Source organism: Oryctolagus cuniculus, chromosome 10 (genome assembly GCF_964237555.1).
Source record: "Oryctolagus cuniculus chromosome 10, mOryCun1.1, whole genome shotgun sequence".
NCBI lineage: Eukaryota > Metazoa > Chordata > Mammalia > Lagomorpha > Leporidae > Oryctolagus > Oryctolagus cuniculus.
Genome location: NC_091441.1, coordinates 51,443,190 through 51,456,839, shown reverse-complemented (window position 1 = coordinate 51,456,839; position 13,650 = coordinate 51,443,190). Strand labels below are relative to the sequence as shown.

Below are 13,650 nucleotides of genomic sequence, written 5' to 3'. Positions count from 1 at the left end.
AAGGATTTCTGTGGGTGCCTGAATTTAATCTCTGAGATAAAAACAGAATTTTTATAAGTAGTAATTCTTAATCATTGTTTTGGGCAGCCAAACAGGAGAACAGAAGAGTTACCCCCAAGGAAAGGCCCCTTTTGATAGAACTAACTAGAATTGAAATTCTCTTAATGGGTCATAGCTGATTCTTCAAACAATGCTAATCTTTACGTACACCTAGAGTATATAGGTCCCTAAGGTAAAAAAATACTTTGTAGTTACATGAGTTTTAAAAGTGTGTCATTTATGTACTATGGATTTTTTTATTCAAAAAACTAACAATCTGGAAATTCAGAATGACCTTTTCAATGGCAGTCAACAGTAATGAATCAGACTAGATCCTAGTGACTTTTTCATTAGATTATGGTGCACCTGGCAAAACTACCTAGCTTTCTGGAATGTCCTGAAGCAGGAAATAGTTTAACAATAATATCTTGACAGCGTTTACAGGTGGTTTGACTTTTTATGTATTAGACATTTCAATAAAGAAAACATTTAACAGAAAATCTGACAAATTTTAGAGGTCTTTTATTTCCTACTTCATTCTTTTTTTTTTTTTTTTGTTTTTTTGACAGAGTGGACAGAGAGACAGAGAGAAAGGTCTTCCTTTCCTGTTGGTTCACCCCAATGGCCACTGCGGCTGGTGTGCTGCAGCCGGCACACCGTGCTGATCCGAAGCCAGGAGCCAGGTGCTTATCCTGGTCTCCCACGTGGGTGCAGGGCCCAAGCACTTGGGCCATCCTCCACTGCCTTCCCAGGCCACAGCAGAGAGCTGGACTGGAAGAGGAGCAACCGGGACAGAATCTGGTGCCCCAACCAGTACTAGAACCCTGGGTGCCAGCACCTCAGGTGGAGGATTAGCCTATTGAGCCACAGCGCCGGCCCCTACTTCATTCTTAAAAGAATGTGGGATTTTTTTCCTTGTGAATTTGCTCTTTGTTTAAAGTTTAAAAACAAACTTGATGTTAGTCTTTATACCTGTGCACTTAAAAATGGTAAAAGCCGGAGTAGCTAGCCAGAGAGGAAGTATTCTTATTTTGAAACAAATTTACTGGAACAAAACAACAAACCATTCTGTATGGTAATGTCATAGTGAAGATTGAACTAGAGTATTCTTTTAAATAAATTTAGAAAATTAGTATTTCTCAAGCTTGTAAATAATCAATAGCCTTAGTAAGCCCATTGCAAACTATAGTTAATTCAGATTCAAGTTGGAGTGGAAAAAAGGGTGCTAGAAAATAAGAGAGGAAGGGCTGGTGCTGTGGTGTAGTAGGCTAAGCCTTCTCCTGCGGCATTGGTTCGTGTCCCAGCTGCTTTTCAAATCCAGCTCTTTTCTACAGCCTGGGAAAGCAGCAGAAAATGTCTAAAGTGCTTGGGCCCTGGGACCCATGTGGGAGACTCAGAAGAAGCTCCTGGCTCCTGGCTTCAGATTGGCTCAGCTCCAGCCATTGCAGCCATCTGGGGATTGATCCAGCAGATGGAAGACCTTTCTCTCTGTCTTTCCCTCTGTTTGTAACTCTATCTCTCAAATAAATAGATACATAAATAATCTTTAAAAAAAAAAAAAGAAAATAAGAAATATGACAAATACAGAAATTGCCACCCTGATCAAATCTGTGGTCTGTGTAACTCTGTGTACTTTGAAGAATACAAAAATGGTTAACTCGTTTATTGGTAGGCTGAAAATGTTTGTAATGGGGACCAGCATGGTGGCGTAATGGGTAAAGCTGCAGCCTATAGTACTGGCATCCCATATGGGCACCAGTTCAAGTCCCGGCCGCTCTACTTGTAATCCAGCTCTGCTATGGCCTGAGAAGGCAGTAGAAGATGACCCAAGTCCTTGGGCCCCTGCACTCGTGTGGGAGACCCAGAAGAAGCTCCTGACTTTAGATTGGCACAGCTCCACTATTATGGACATTTGGGGAGTGAACCAGCAGATGGAAGACTTTATCTTTCTCTGCCTTTGCCTCTCTGTACCTCTGCCTTTCAAATAAATAAATATTTTTTTAAAAAGAAAGTGTCTATAGTATTAATTAATTATGGATTTTAAATTCTTTTGAATATATATTTCCAAATTGTACTAATTCTTGGAAAATCGTCTAAGTTTCTTGTCTCTTAGATGAAATGTTTAAATATTACACTTCGAAGTTACAAGAGGAATCCTCCCAAGCTACCATTGCGTGGCTTAGATTTTGTATTGTTATTAATATTATTTTAAGACTCTGGCATCAGAGTTGTGGGGCAATGAGTTAATTTGCCACTTACAACACCAGCTTTCCATATCAGAGCACTAATTTAAGACCCTGCTGCTTTGCTTCTGATCCAGCTCCCTACTAGCATGCCTGGGGAGGCAGTGAAAGATAACCCAAGTACTTGGGCCCTTGTACCCACCTGGGGGGTCTGAATGAAGTTCCTGTTCCTGGCTTTGGCATGGCTGTTGGAGTGAACCAGTGGATGGAAGATTTGTCTCTCTCTCTCTCTTTCTCTTGCTATCTCTGTGTCACTCTGCCTTTCAAATAAATTAATAATTTTTAAAAAAGAAGTGACCCATTTTTATCCCTCACCATCAACTTCTTAAAAATGTTTAGTTTTATCACTATATACTCTTTTTATATCTCTTTCATGTCTTCTGGGATTTTGCAAACGCTTTCAAGTAAATCAACTAGAATTGTTCACAGTTTCTTTGAGATGTAAGTTTTAAAATTTGTACCAATAGTGTAATGCTTTTGTATTTTATATTTTGATATTTATGTATTTTGGTCTTCAAATGCTTGAAATGTTGAAATATGGGCCTAATCAGTAGTTATGGATCTTGTCACACAAGAATCCAGTTCTTATAAATGATGAATTTTATTTGCTATCAGTTAAGCTGAAATAATTTTTTTAAAGATTTTATTTATTTGAGAGAGAGAGGTAGAGACAGAGAGAAAGGTCTTCCATCCACTGGTTCACTCCCCAAAAGGCCTCAACAACTAGAGCTGAGCTGATCCAAAGCCAGGAGATTCTTCTAGGTCTCCTGCGTGGGTGCAGGGGCCCAAGCATTTGAGCCATCTTCCATTGCTTTCCCAGGCCATAAGCAGAAAGCTGGATTGGAAAATGAGCATCCTGGACATGAACCGGTGCCCATATGGGATGCCAACATGGCAGATGGAGGCTTAGATTACTATGCCACAGTGCTGGCCTTATGCTGTAATAATTGTTGCTAGATGTTGATAGATGCAAGCATTGTGGTACAGTAGATTAACCTGCCATGTGAGATGCCTGCTTTCTGTATCAGAATGCCTGGTATCTAGTCTTGTCTCTGCTTTCTGATACAGCTTCTTGCTAATGTGCCTGGAAAACAGTAGATTATGCCTTAAGTGCTTGGATCCCTGCCACCCAATGGGAGATCTGGAGGGACTTCTTGGTTCCTGGCTTCAGCCTGGCCCAGCCCTGGCTATTATGGACATTTGAGGAATGAACCAGAGGATGGAAGATCTCCCTCTCTCTCCCTCTCTTCCTTTTAAATAAATAAAAATGAATAAGTAAACATAAAAAGATGTTAATAAACTTGAACTCAGCATCTACCTTTAAGTTCATTTAAAAATTGACAAACAGATTAGATGAATTAGATTATGGGTTACTGTTGATGGATAAATAAAAGTAGAAGCCTTCAGGAGACTTGGTACTTGAATGTCTTCCTTTGGATATTTGTGAAAAAACTTTTATTCATATTTGACCAAAAGCTAAATCTGATTACTTTTAATTATTAAGTTAATTTAATGTTTAAATTTTGGTAAGTTGTTATAACTAATTTTACCATATAAAATTTTTTGGTGTGGGGTGGGGGTCATTGTGGTACAGTGGGTGAAACTTTTTGCAACACTTGCATCCTGTATTAGTTTTCTGGTTCTAGTATCAGCTACTCTGCTTCCTATATAGCTCCCAGCTGTTCAGCCTGGGAGACAGCAGATGGTGGCTCAAGTACTTCAGTCTCTGCCACCCATGTGGGAGATCTGCATAGCGTTCTTGGGTCTTGACTCCTGCCTGGCCCAGCCCTGGCTGTTGCAGCCTTTTAGGAAGTCAACCAACAGATGGAGGATTAATCCTCTTCCTCTCCCTCGTCCCTCTTTCTGTCACTCTACTAAGCAGACAGATGAATCTTTAAAAAAATTTTTAGGGTCCAGCGTTGTGGCATAGTAAAATAAAGCCACCACCTGCAACGATGGTGGCATCTCAAATGGGCGCCAGTTAGAGTCAGAGCTTTTCCACTTTCAATCCAACTCCCTGCTAATATGCCTGGGAAGGCAGCAAAGGATGTCTCAAGTGCTTGGGCCATCATGGGAGACCCAGAAGAAGAAGCACTTGGCTCCTGGCTTTGGTCTGGTGTAGCCCTGGCTGTTGCAGCCATTGGGGAGTGAACCAGTGGTGGAAGACCTCTGTCTCTCCCTTTCTCTCTGTAACTCTTTCAAATAAAAAAATCTTTAAAAAAATTTTTAAGGCCTTTATTATTTCCCTGCAACATTTTATTTGATTCAGCTTTCTTTAACTTAATCCATTTCTTTGAAAATTTTGATTTGATTTATTTCCATAGTATATGGAAATGAAACTCATGAATGAAAAGTTAAAATATTAGTTTCTATTTTTGGCAAAAAAAAAAAGGCTGATAATCTTGGAGACTAAACTGAATATTATTACTCTTAAATAATTTTGCATTATTTATCATTTGGATTCTTTAATAATAACATATTTGGAGACAAGGCAGGAAGTTTTAGTATTATTGAAGATATTTTCTTATTTTAAATATTTATTTCCCAACTGACTCTATTACTTACATTTCTTCTGTTACAGAATTTTAGATATTGATAAGTGTACAAGTATATTCAACCATCACTTTGCAAATATTACTGTTTTGTGGGTATAAGAGAAAATTACTGAGGCCAGCATTGTGGTATAGTGGGCTAAACCTCCACCTGCATCAAGGCATCACATATGGGCGCTGGTTCTGGTCCCAGCTACTCCTCTTGTGATTCTTCCCTCTTCTGGTAATCTGGGAAAGCAGTGGAAGATGGCCTAAGTGCTTGGGTCCCTGCACCTGCCTGGGAGACCTTGAGGAAGCTCCTGGCTCCTGCCTTTGGATGAGCTCAGCTTCGGCAGTTGCAGCCATTTTGGGGAGTGAACCAGTGGATGGAAGACCTCTCTCTCTCTCTCTGTCTCGCCCTCTCTCTGCAACTCTACTTCTCAAATAAATACATGAATTTTTAAAAAAGAGAAAGAAAATACTTATTAGTGTTTCATTAATGTGGCAAATTTCAATTTCATTCTATTAAAGTAAAAACCCCTAAAATAAATTAACCCAGAATATTAAAAAAATCGTCATTGTTACATTGTATTTTTTTCTTGTACCTAATTGTTTTGAAGTAGGAGAGATTTTAAAAAATTTTCAACAACACATTTTATATGAAATAATCAGTGATACTTTGGGTTTGCCAGTTGCTGCTGATTTCACAATTCTCACAGCATAGGGAAAATATTTTCAAGGTATGAATTTTAGTTTCTTAGCTGGCTAATGACTTTTTTCTCAGAGAAGAGGACATAAAAATCAATTAGGAAAAACAACAAGAATCATTAATTGTATTCCAGACTCAAGTAGTTGACCCTCAATTCTGTATGCAGTTTGTTTTTTTGTCTTCCTTTCTTGCCTTCTGTTTAAGAGTGAGAGAAAAGGTAGAATTTGGTTGTTGATTTTAATCTCAATTAAATAGGACTAATGAAAGGTTTGGTGAAGAAAGAAGATGAATTTCAAGTAAGGCCTACCCTTTATTTACCATGTATAATTAGGAGTTACATAGAAAATTCTCTACAAGCTATAATTTAATCAGAATTGTGTATAATAGTCTTAATATATGGATTGGTTATTGTTTATTTAGATTTACTTGAGGTTTTTAAGTTTTGTAAGGATACATTAAAATTTAAGGAAAATAAAACTATAGAGATAATATTTATAGTGTACATGTTCTTTTTACAATATGAAAAATTTCAGTTGTAGCAAAATTGAAGTTTGTCGCTCCCCCTCTTCGTGGAGGAACGACACAGGACCCTGCGCTGTTCTTTTGTCTGCTCGGCCCTCCCTGGGTTTGCTGCTGGTTCTTCCCGGGTTGGCTACCGTCCCTCCACCTCCGTGGAGGGGCGGGCCCCCTGCCACCTTCCCCACTTCCGCAGGGGAGCAGCACACCGCCGGCCGGCTCTCTCGGGGGCTGCACAGGTGTTCCTTCAGATGTTCCCCAGTGCATGTTGTCTCTCTCCTCCTTTATAGTCCTCTTCTGCCAATCCCAACTCTGCTACCCACACGCCGAGTACGCTGCTCTCCTCCAATCAGGAGTAGGTCCTACAGTTTATTGGTTGAACTGGAGGCAGCTGTGTAGAAGCTGTTTCCCTTCTCAGCGCCATATTGTGGGAGAGCAGATGCATAGAATAAGTCTTAATTCCAGTAACTTAGTCTAGTCCGAGTTGCTCCCCACAAAGTTTATAATGAACACTCATATACCAACCATCTAGACTCTCCTATTTACACGGACCACACTTGATTTATATTATTGTTAACAACCAGTCCATATAATTTTATTGTACTTCAGAGATTTCTTCTAAGGAATTAAACAATGTATATCACTAACTACAATTCAATACTTGCTTGCCTTTTTTTCTTTTTAGGTAAACTTTGTAAGCACAGATTTTAAGTGTATCATTAAATAAGTTATTTATTTATTTATTTATTTTGACAGGCAGAGTTAGACAGTGAGAGGAGAGAGACAGAGAGAAAGGTCTTCCTTCCATTGGTTCACTCCCCAAATGACCCTACGGCTGGTGTGCTGCATCGATCTGAAGCCAGGAGACAGGTGCTTCCTCCTGGTCTCCCATGGGGTGCAGGGCCCAAGCACTTGGGCCATCCTCCACTGCACTCTCGGGCCACAGCAGAGAGCTGGACTGGAAGAGTAGCAACTGGGACAGAATCTGGCACCCCAACTGGGACTAGAACCCGGGGTGGCGGCGCCGCAGGCGGAGGATTAGCCAAGTGAGCCACGGCACTGGCCAGTTTTTTATTTAATTAATTTATTTGTGAGGCAGAGAACAGAGAGGGAGAGTTCTGTCCACTGGCTCACAATGACCAGTGCTAGGCCAGGAGCTTTATCTGGGTCTCCCACATGGATGTTAGGGACCCAAGCACTCAGGTCATCCTCTTTTCTTTTCTAGGTACATTAGCAAGGAGGTAGATAGGAAGTGAAGCAGCCAGAGAAAAAGTAAATAAAGGATTGAATTTTTAAAGAACACATGTAATAGCTGTTTATTTTCCTTGATAACCAGGAGTAGATCTCTTCTGTGGGCCAATTTCCATCATGCTAAAATAATTTAAGTCTCCATAAGATACCTAATATTGTGTTTTTTTATGGTACTTTCTTTGAATGAAGACTAATGAATTCTCTTATGTTACCACTCAGTATATTTTATTTTGTTAAGCAGGTGTGCAAGAGTAAGCTGTCTCTTTTTTTAAATTAGTTAATCCATGTATTATAGTCATTAAGATAAGGAATGATGGGAATCTATGATTGTTAAGGCCCAAAATTTTATGTGATAGTTTGTGTACCCCTTAGAAATGGTATGAAGACTAATCAGTTTTAAAAAAAACTTCTATAATATTTTATTATTATCTTTCTTAATTAAAATACTAAAAAGAATATCTTATAGTGTCAAGAAGGAAAATTCAAATAATGGGGAAATAATTCAGAATTGTAGTGAATGAGCTCTTGAGTTTTAGCCAGGAAGGCTTAAATTGGAATCTAAATGTGTATTACATTTTTTAATTTATACTTGATCTCTAGAATTTTACAGTGTATAAGTATACTCTCAGTTTCATTGAATTGTTTTTTCAGATTTTTTTTTCTCAAAGAATGATGGCAATTGAATTATTCAACTCATGAGTGTGTTTCTTCTTCTCTAGGAGTATTAGTTCCCATGTGATTACATACCCATATAATTTGTGTATCAAGTAATACAACTTGAGTTCTAAAACTTATTTACAAAAAAAATGAAAAATTTGTGTAAATTGTGCTCCCCAAATTATTCAGAAGTCTGTCTCCTGGCAAGACTATGACTTGTTTATATTAGTCGTATGAATATACATACTTCTCAATAGTTCACTGTCAGTTGCTGATTCAAATTCATGATGATTCTTTTTCTCCTTTGAAGTGAAAAGATGACACCTGTTATTATATTTTTCTTTTTCTTGAAATTAAAAGTAATAGGTCTGCTGTTATTTTAATTTTTGTTTTTTATCCCTGACCTTCTTTCTCTGGATTTCTTGAACTGTTACCTTGCTGAATGTCTTTAGCATGGTCACTTTTCTAGATAGTTTAAGCAAATACTTTTGAAAAACAATATATAAAAATTTCTTATCTTTTACATATATTTTAAAATATTTATGGATAAAAATATGTATCTGAGATTTGCTTTAAAATAATTGAAGGTGACAAGGAACTTGATGGGGTATAGAGGAAACAAGGTGGTCAAGAATTAATCATTACTGAATCTGGGTAATGGTATATGGATGATTTTTATTCTTGTATTTTTGTATGTTTGAAATTTTTCAAGATAAGTTAAAAATGAAAATAGAATCATTATAGCTATTTAAATTGGATAGTGTGAAATATAAATTCGAATTATATTCTATAAAATAATACATTTGAAGTCATCAACTTCTTCATTTTTAAGCAAGATAATTTTGCTACATACAAATTTACATTTTAAGTAGGCTTTCTTATTATAAAGTTATATTTATGGAGGAATAAGCACAAAAGTCAATGCTAGTCTTTTCACAAAACAAAGGTTTAGTTGAATGACTGTACTGATAGTTTTCATTGTTTCAGGTAGTCCAGCAGCCTTCAGGAGGCGTTGGAAAACAAGTGACCACACTTTCCCATTCCTCAACATTGTCTATTCAGAAATCTGGACAGAAGAAGATGCCAGTGAACACTGTAATACCTACCAGTAAGTGACTGATCCCAGCTCCATCACATTAAGTTTAGAACGTGGTTGGTTTTGTTGGGTTTTATTTAAGTAACTTGAGAAAGAGAGAGAGAGAGAGAGAGATAAAGAGAATGAATCACCTATCTGTTGGGCACTTTCCCAAATGCCAACAAGGACATAGCTGGGCAGGGATCAAATACAGGAGCTAGGAACTCAATCTGGTTTTCCAACACGAGTAATAAGGAGCCAACTATTTGAGGCATTACCTGCTTCCTATGAGGGTTCACATTAGCAGGAAATTGGAAACAGGAGCCAAAGCCAGCAGTTGAACTCAGGCACTCTGATACGCGATGCAGGCCTCTCAACTGGAATCTTAACTACTAGCCCATCTGCTTGCCTCTGTGAGGGGCAAGCATCTTTTTACTGTTATATAAAGAGGGGAGATTTGCTCCTTAAAGTTGTTACGTTATTATATATGAGAAAAATATAACTATTACATTCTTTATACATACGTAGACAATTTTTATGGTTATACATTGTTTTAGAATAAAAGAAGCAACCACTCATGGTATTTTCTGTAATTAGATAAAACAATGGCTACTGGCTAATAAATATTGTTTTAACTTATAAAGTTTGCTATAGCTTATTTCTTTCTAAAAGACAGCTTTCCCCCTAAGTTTGGAAATCAATGTTAAAAATACAAGGTAGAGCTTTTATGTGTTTTTAAAATATTACCAGTATAAATCATATTTTATTGATATGTTTTGGCTACTTTTGTATATGATTTTTTATAGTGATGCTATAGGTAATTTGGGGCCATGTTAAGAAAATGGAGGGATCTTTATTTTATATGGTGATCTCATGCAGGGAATAAATGAGTTGTCATGTTTGAATTTAAGCATAGTTCTAGGACAGCTTGAAATTTTCTTTGATTATCCTATATGTATTAAAAGCCATTGTCCTAAATTTTTCCTAATGTAGCATAATTTTTTTTTGTATTTTTTTTCTTTTTTTGTTTTTATAGCTTCCATTCTAAAGCAAATTACTCTGCCTGGAAATAAAATTCTGTCGCTTCAGGCATCTCCTATTCAGAAACATAAAATAAAAGAGAATGGAACAACATGCTTCAGGTAAAGAAAATAAATAGTTGAGGCCTGGTCTGGTTTAAGGAAGTAATTTTTAAGAAATAAAATGATAACAGAATAATGCTTGAATAAAATAAATTGACACATTAAAAAATCTAGCATTAATTTATAGAGTATAATTTATAAACAGGGAAGTACACAGATTTTAAAGTTTTTTTATTAAATGAATTTTGATGTATTCTTCTGTGATCATAATCCAGATCAAGATACTGAACATATCCATCACCTTTATGCACCTTTCAAATCAATTACCCCCATTCCCTGCCTCTGGCAATCCCTATTCTTAAGTCTGTCCTTGTAGATGATTTCTATTCTGGAACTTCACAAAAAATGGAAAATTACATTATTACAGTAGTTTCTCTTGATCTTCAGCTTTGCTTTCTGCAGTTTCAATTGCCCACATTTAACTGTAGTTACAAAATATTTTGCAGAAAATTCTTGAAATACACAATTCATGACTTTTTAAAGAATTGTATTTATTTAAAGAGTTAGAGAGAGAGGGAAGTCTTCCATCTGCTGGTTCACTCCTCAAATAGCCACAACAGCTGGAGCTAAGCCCATCCAAAGCCAGGAGCTGGGAACTTTTTCTGGGTCTCCCACATGCATGCAGGGGCCCAAGGACTTGGGTCATCCTCCGATGCTTTCCCAGGCACTTTAGCAAGGAGCTGGATCAGAAGAGGAGCAGCCAGGTCTTGAACTGGTGCCCATATGGGGCGCCGGTGCTGCAGGTCTTTAACCCAGTGTACCACAGCACCAGTCCCACAATTCATGACTTTTAAAATGTATGTTGTTCGAGTAATGTGATGTGATCGAGTAATGTGATGTGATCGTCATGCCTAGTGTGTGAATCATTCCTTTGTTCAATGTATCCATGAGGTATATTGTATCCCTTGGTTAGTTACTTAGTAGCTATCTTGATTATCAGATCAACTCAGTATTTCTGTACTTGTATTCATGTGGCATGTAGTTGCTTAATGCTATGTCACAATGCCCACATCATTCGCTTCACTTTATCTCTTCATGTAGGCATTGTGTCATCTCATATTATCTTAAGAAAGATGATGAGTGCAGTATAAGAATATATTGTGAAAGAGTAACAACACATCCACATAATTAAAAAAAATTTTTTTTTTATTTTTTTTATTTTGAAAGTCAAAGTTACAGAGAGAGAAGAGACAGAGAGATATCTGCTGGTGCACTCCCTGGATGGTGGCAATGGCCAGCACTGGGCCAAGCCAAAGCTGGGAGCCAGGAGCCTCTTCTGGATCTCCCACATGGATGGCAGAGGCCCAGAAACTTGGAACATCTTTTGCTGCTTTTCCCAGGCCATTAGCAGGGAGCTAGATTGAAAGTGGAGCAGCCAGATACCAACTGGTGCCCATATGGGATGCCGGTGTCACCTGCTACACCATGGTGCAGTCCCTATCACATACTTTCTAACTGCGGTGCATTATAATTGTTTTATTCCTAGTTGTTCATTTCTTACAGTTCCTAACTTATAAGTTAAATTTTATCAAAGGTGTGTATGTATGGGGGAAAAAATAGGATCTGGGGGAGGGGATTTTTCCAGGAGCACCTATGGATACCAGAATCCACAAATGAACTCAAGACCCTTATATAAAATGATGTAGTATTTGCTTATAATCCTCCTGTATACATCCTTCCATATACATTAAACCATCTCTGAATTACAATACCTAGTACAATGTAAGTAGTTGTTATATTGTATTGTCTGTTACCAACAGAAAAATCTGCATGTTTAGTACAGATGCAAATTTTTTTCTCAAATATTTTCTATCCATGGTAGGTTGAAGTGTGGCTGATTCTTTTTCTCTTGAAGTACTCTAAATTCACCCCTTTTTGATCTTTTCCCTTCCAAAAGGTGCATCTCTCTCTCTCTCCTTTTTGCCCTCCTACGCCCAAGAATCTACACATTTCAAGGTCTGCTAATTTAAATTGCATGTAGCTCATGCTTCGATCTGCCTTTTTAGTTTTTTTTCTGACTTGGAATGACTTAGTCTTCCTCCCCATAGTATTCTTCATCCTTATACCTGCTGCTTGCTCTCTGGTCTCTATTTCTGGTAGTCCTCCACCCCTACCTCCAGTCTGCTTTTGTGACTATAAGCCTTGAGGCAACTGGGGTAGGGCTTGGGGTGGAGCTTGGGGTAGAGATAGGAACCCACAGGATGGAGAGAATGTGTACTACTTAGGGTTTGTTGTTTTTCATTTATAGATGGTTTGAAGTTTGGGTCTTCATGGTATGCTTAGGCAATGACTACTATTCTGTATTATTTTTGGAGGCAATATGTTGCTCCCCCTCTTCGTGGAGGAACGACACAGGACCCTGTGCTGTTCTTTTGTCTGCTCGGCCCTTCCCGGGTTTGCTGCTGGTTCTTCCCGGGTTGGCTACCGACCCTTCCACCTCCGTGGAAGGGCGGTTCCCCCTGCCACATTCCCCACTTCCGCAGGGGAGCGGCACACCGCCGGCCGGCTCTCTCGGGGGCTGCACAGGTGTTCCTTCAGGTAGATGTTCCTCTTAGATGTTCCTGGTGCATGCCGTCTCTCTCCTCCTTTATAGTCCTCCTCCGCCAATCCCAACTCGGCTGCCCACACGCCGAGTACGCTGCTCTCCTCCAATCAGTAGCAAGTCCTACAGTTTATTGGTTGAACTGGAGGCAGCTGTGTGGAAGCTGTTTACTTCTCTCCCAGCGCCATATTGTGGGAGAGCAGATGCATAGAATAAGTCTTAATTCCAGTAACTCAGTCTAGTCCGGGCTGCTCCCCACAGCAATATTGAAAGCCAATGATTTACTAGACAGTCATTGTCTTCCAGTTAAGTGAGTTTTGGTAAAAGGTTAAACCCATGTATGAAGTACCACAATCAAGAGACATTGAATATTTTCAGTATACTAAAGGATTCCTTTATGTAGCTCCTCAGCCAGTCCCCACTTTATACCCCAAGTCTTATACAACCATTCATCTGTTTGCTTGTCTTTATAGATTAGATTTGTCTTTCCTAGGGTTTTACATAAATGACATCATACAATTTGTTAGACCTCTTTTCCTCAGCATAATATGTTAGTGCATATATATGTGTCGCTCCCCGTCTTCGTGGAGGAACGACACAGGACCCTGCGCTATTCTTTTGTCTGCTCGGCCCTCCCCGGGTTTGCTGCTGGTTCTTCCCGGGTTGGCTACCGTCCCTTCCACCTCCGTGGAAGGGTGGTTCCCCCTGGCCACTTTCCCCACTTCCGCAGGGGAGCGGCACACTGCCGGCCGGCTCTCTCGGGGGCTGCACAGGTGTTCCTCCAGATAGATGTTCCTGGTGCTTGTTGTCTCTCTCCTCCTTTATAGTCCTCCTCCGCCAATCCCAACTCGGCTGCCCACACGCCGAGTACGCTGCTCTCCTCCAATCAGGAGCAGGATCAGCTCCTGGAGGTCATCACTCAAGTTGGCAAGAGGCAGCTGCGTA

At 39.0% G+C, this 13,650-nt stretch overlaps 1 protein-coding gene across 2 annotated transcripts in view; it reads left to right on the top strand.

Annotated features, from left to right (window-relative positions):
- The window catches only part of TAF4B (TATA-box binding protein associated factor 4b), a 135,810-nt gene that overhangs the window by 46,629 nt on the left and 75,531 nt on the right, over positions 1 to 13,650 (top strand). For both annotated transcript variants that reach the window (XM_008261165.4, XM_002713611.5), the window contains 2 exons: positions 8,934 to 9,054; positions 10,058 to 10,163. In XM_008261165.4, coding sequence (XP_008259387.1) covers positions 8,934 to 9,054; positions 10,058 to 10,163 — 227 coding nt within the window. The remainder of the gene's footprint in view (positions 1 to 8,933; positions 9,055 to 10,057; positions 10,164 to 13,650) is intronic.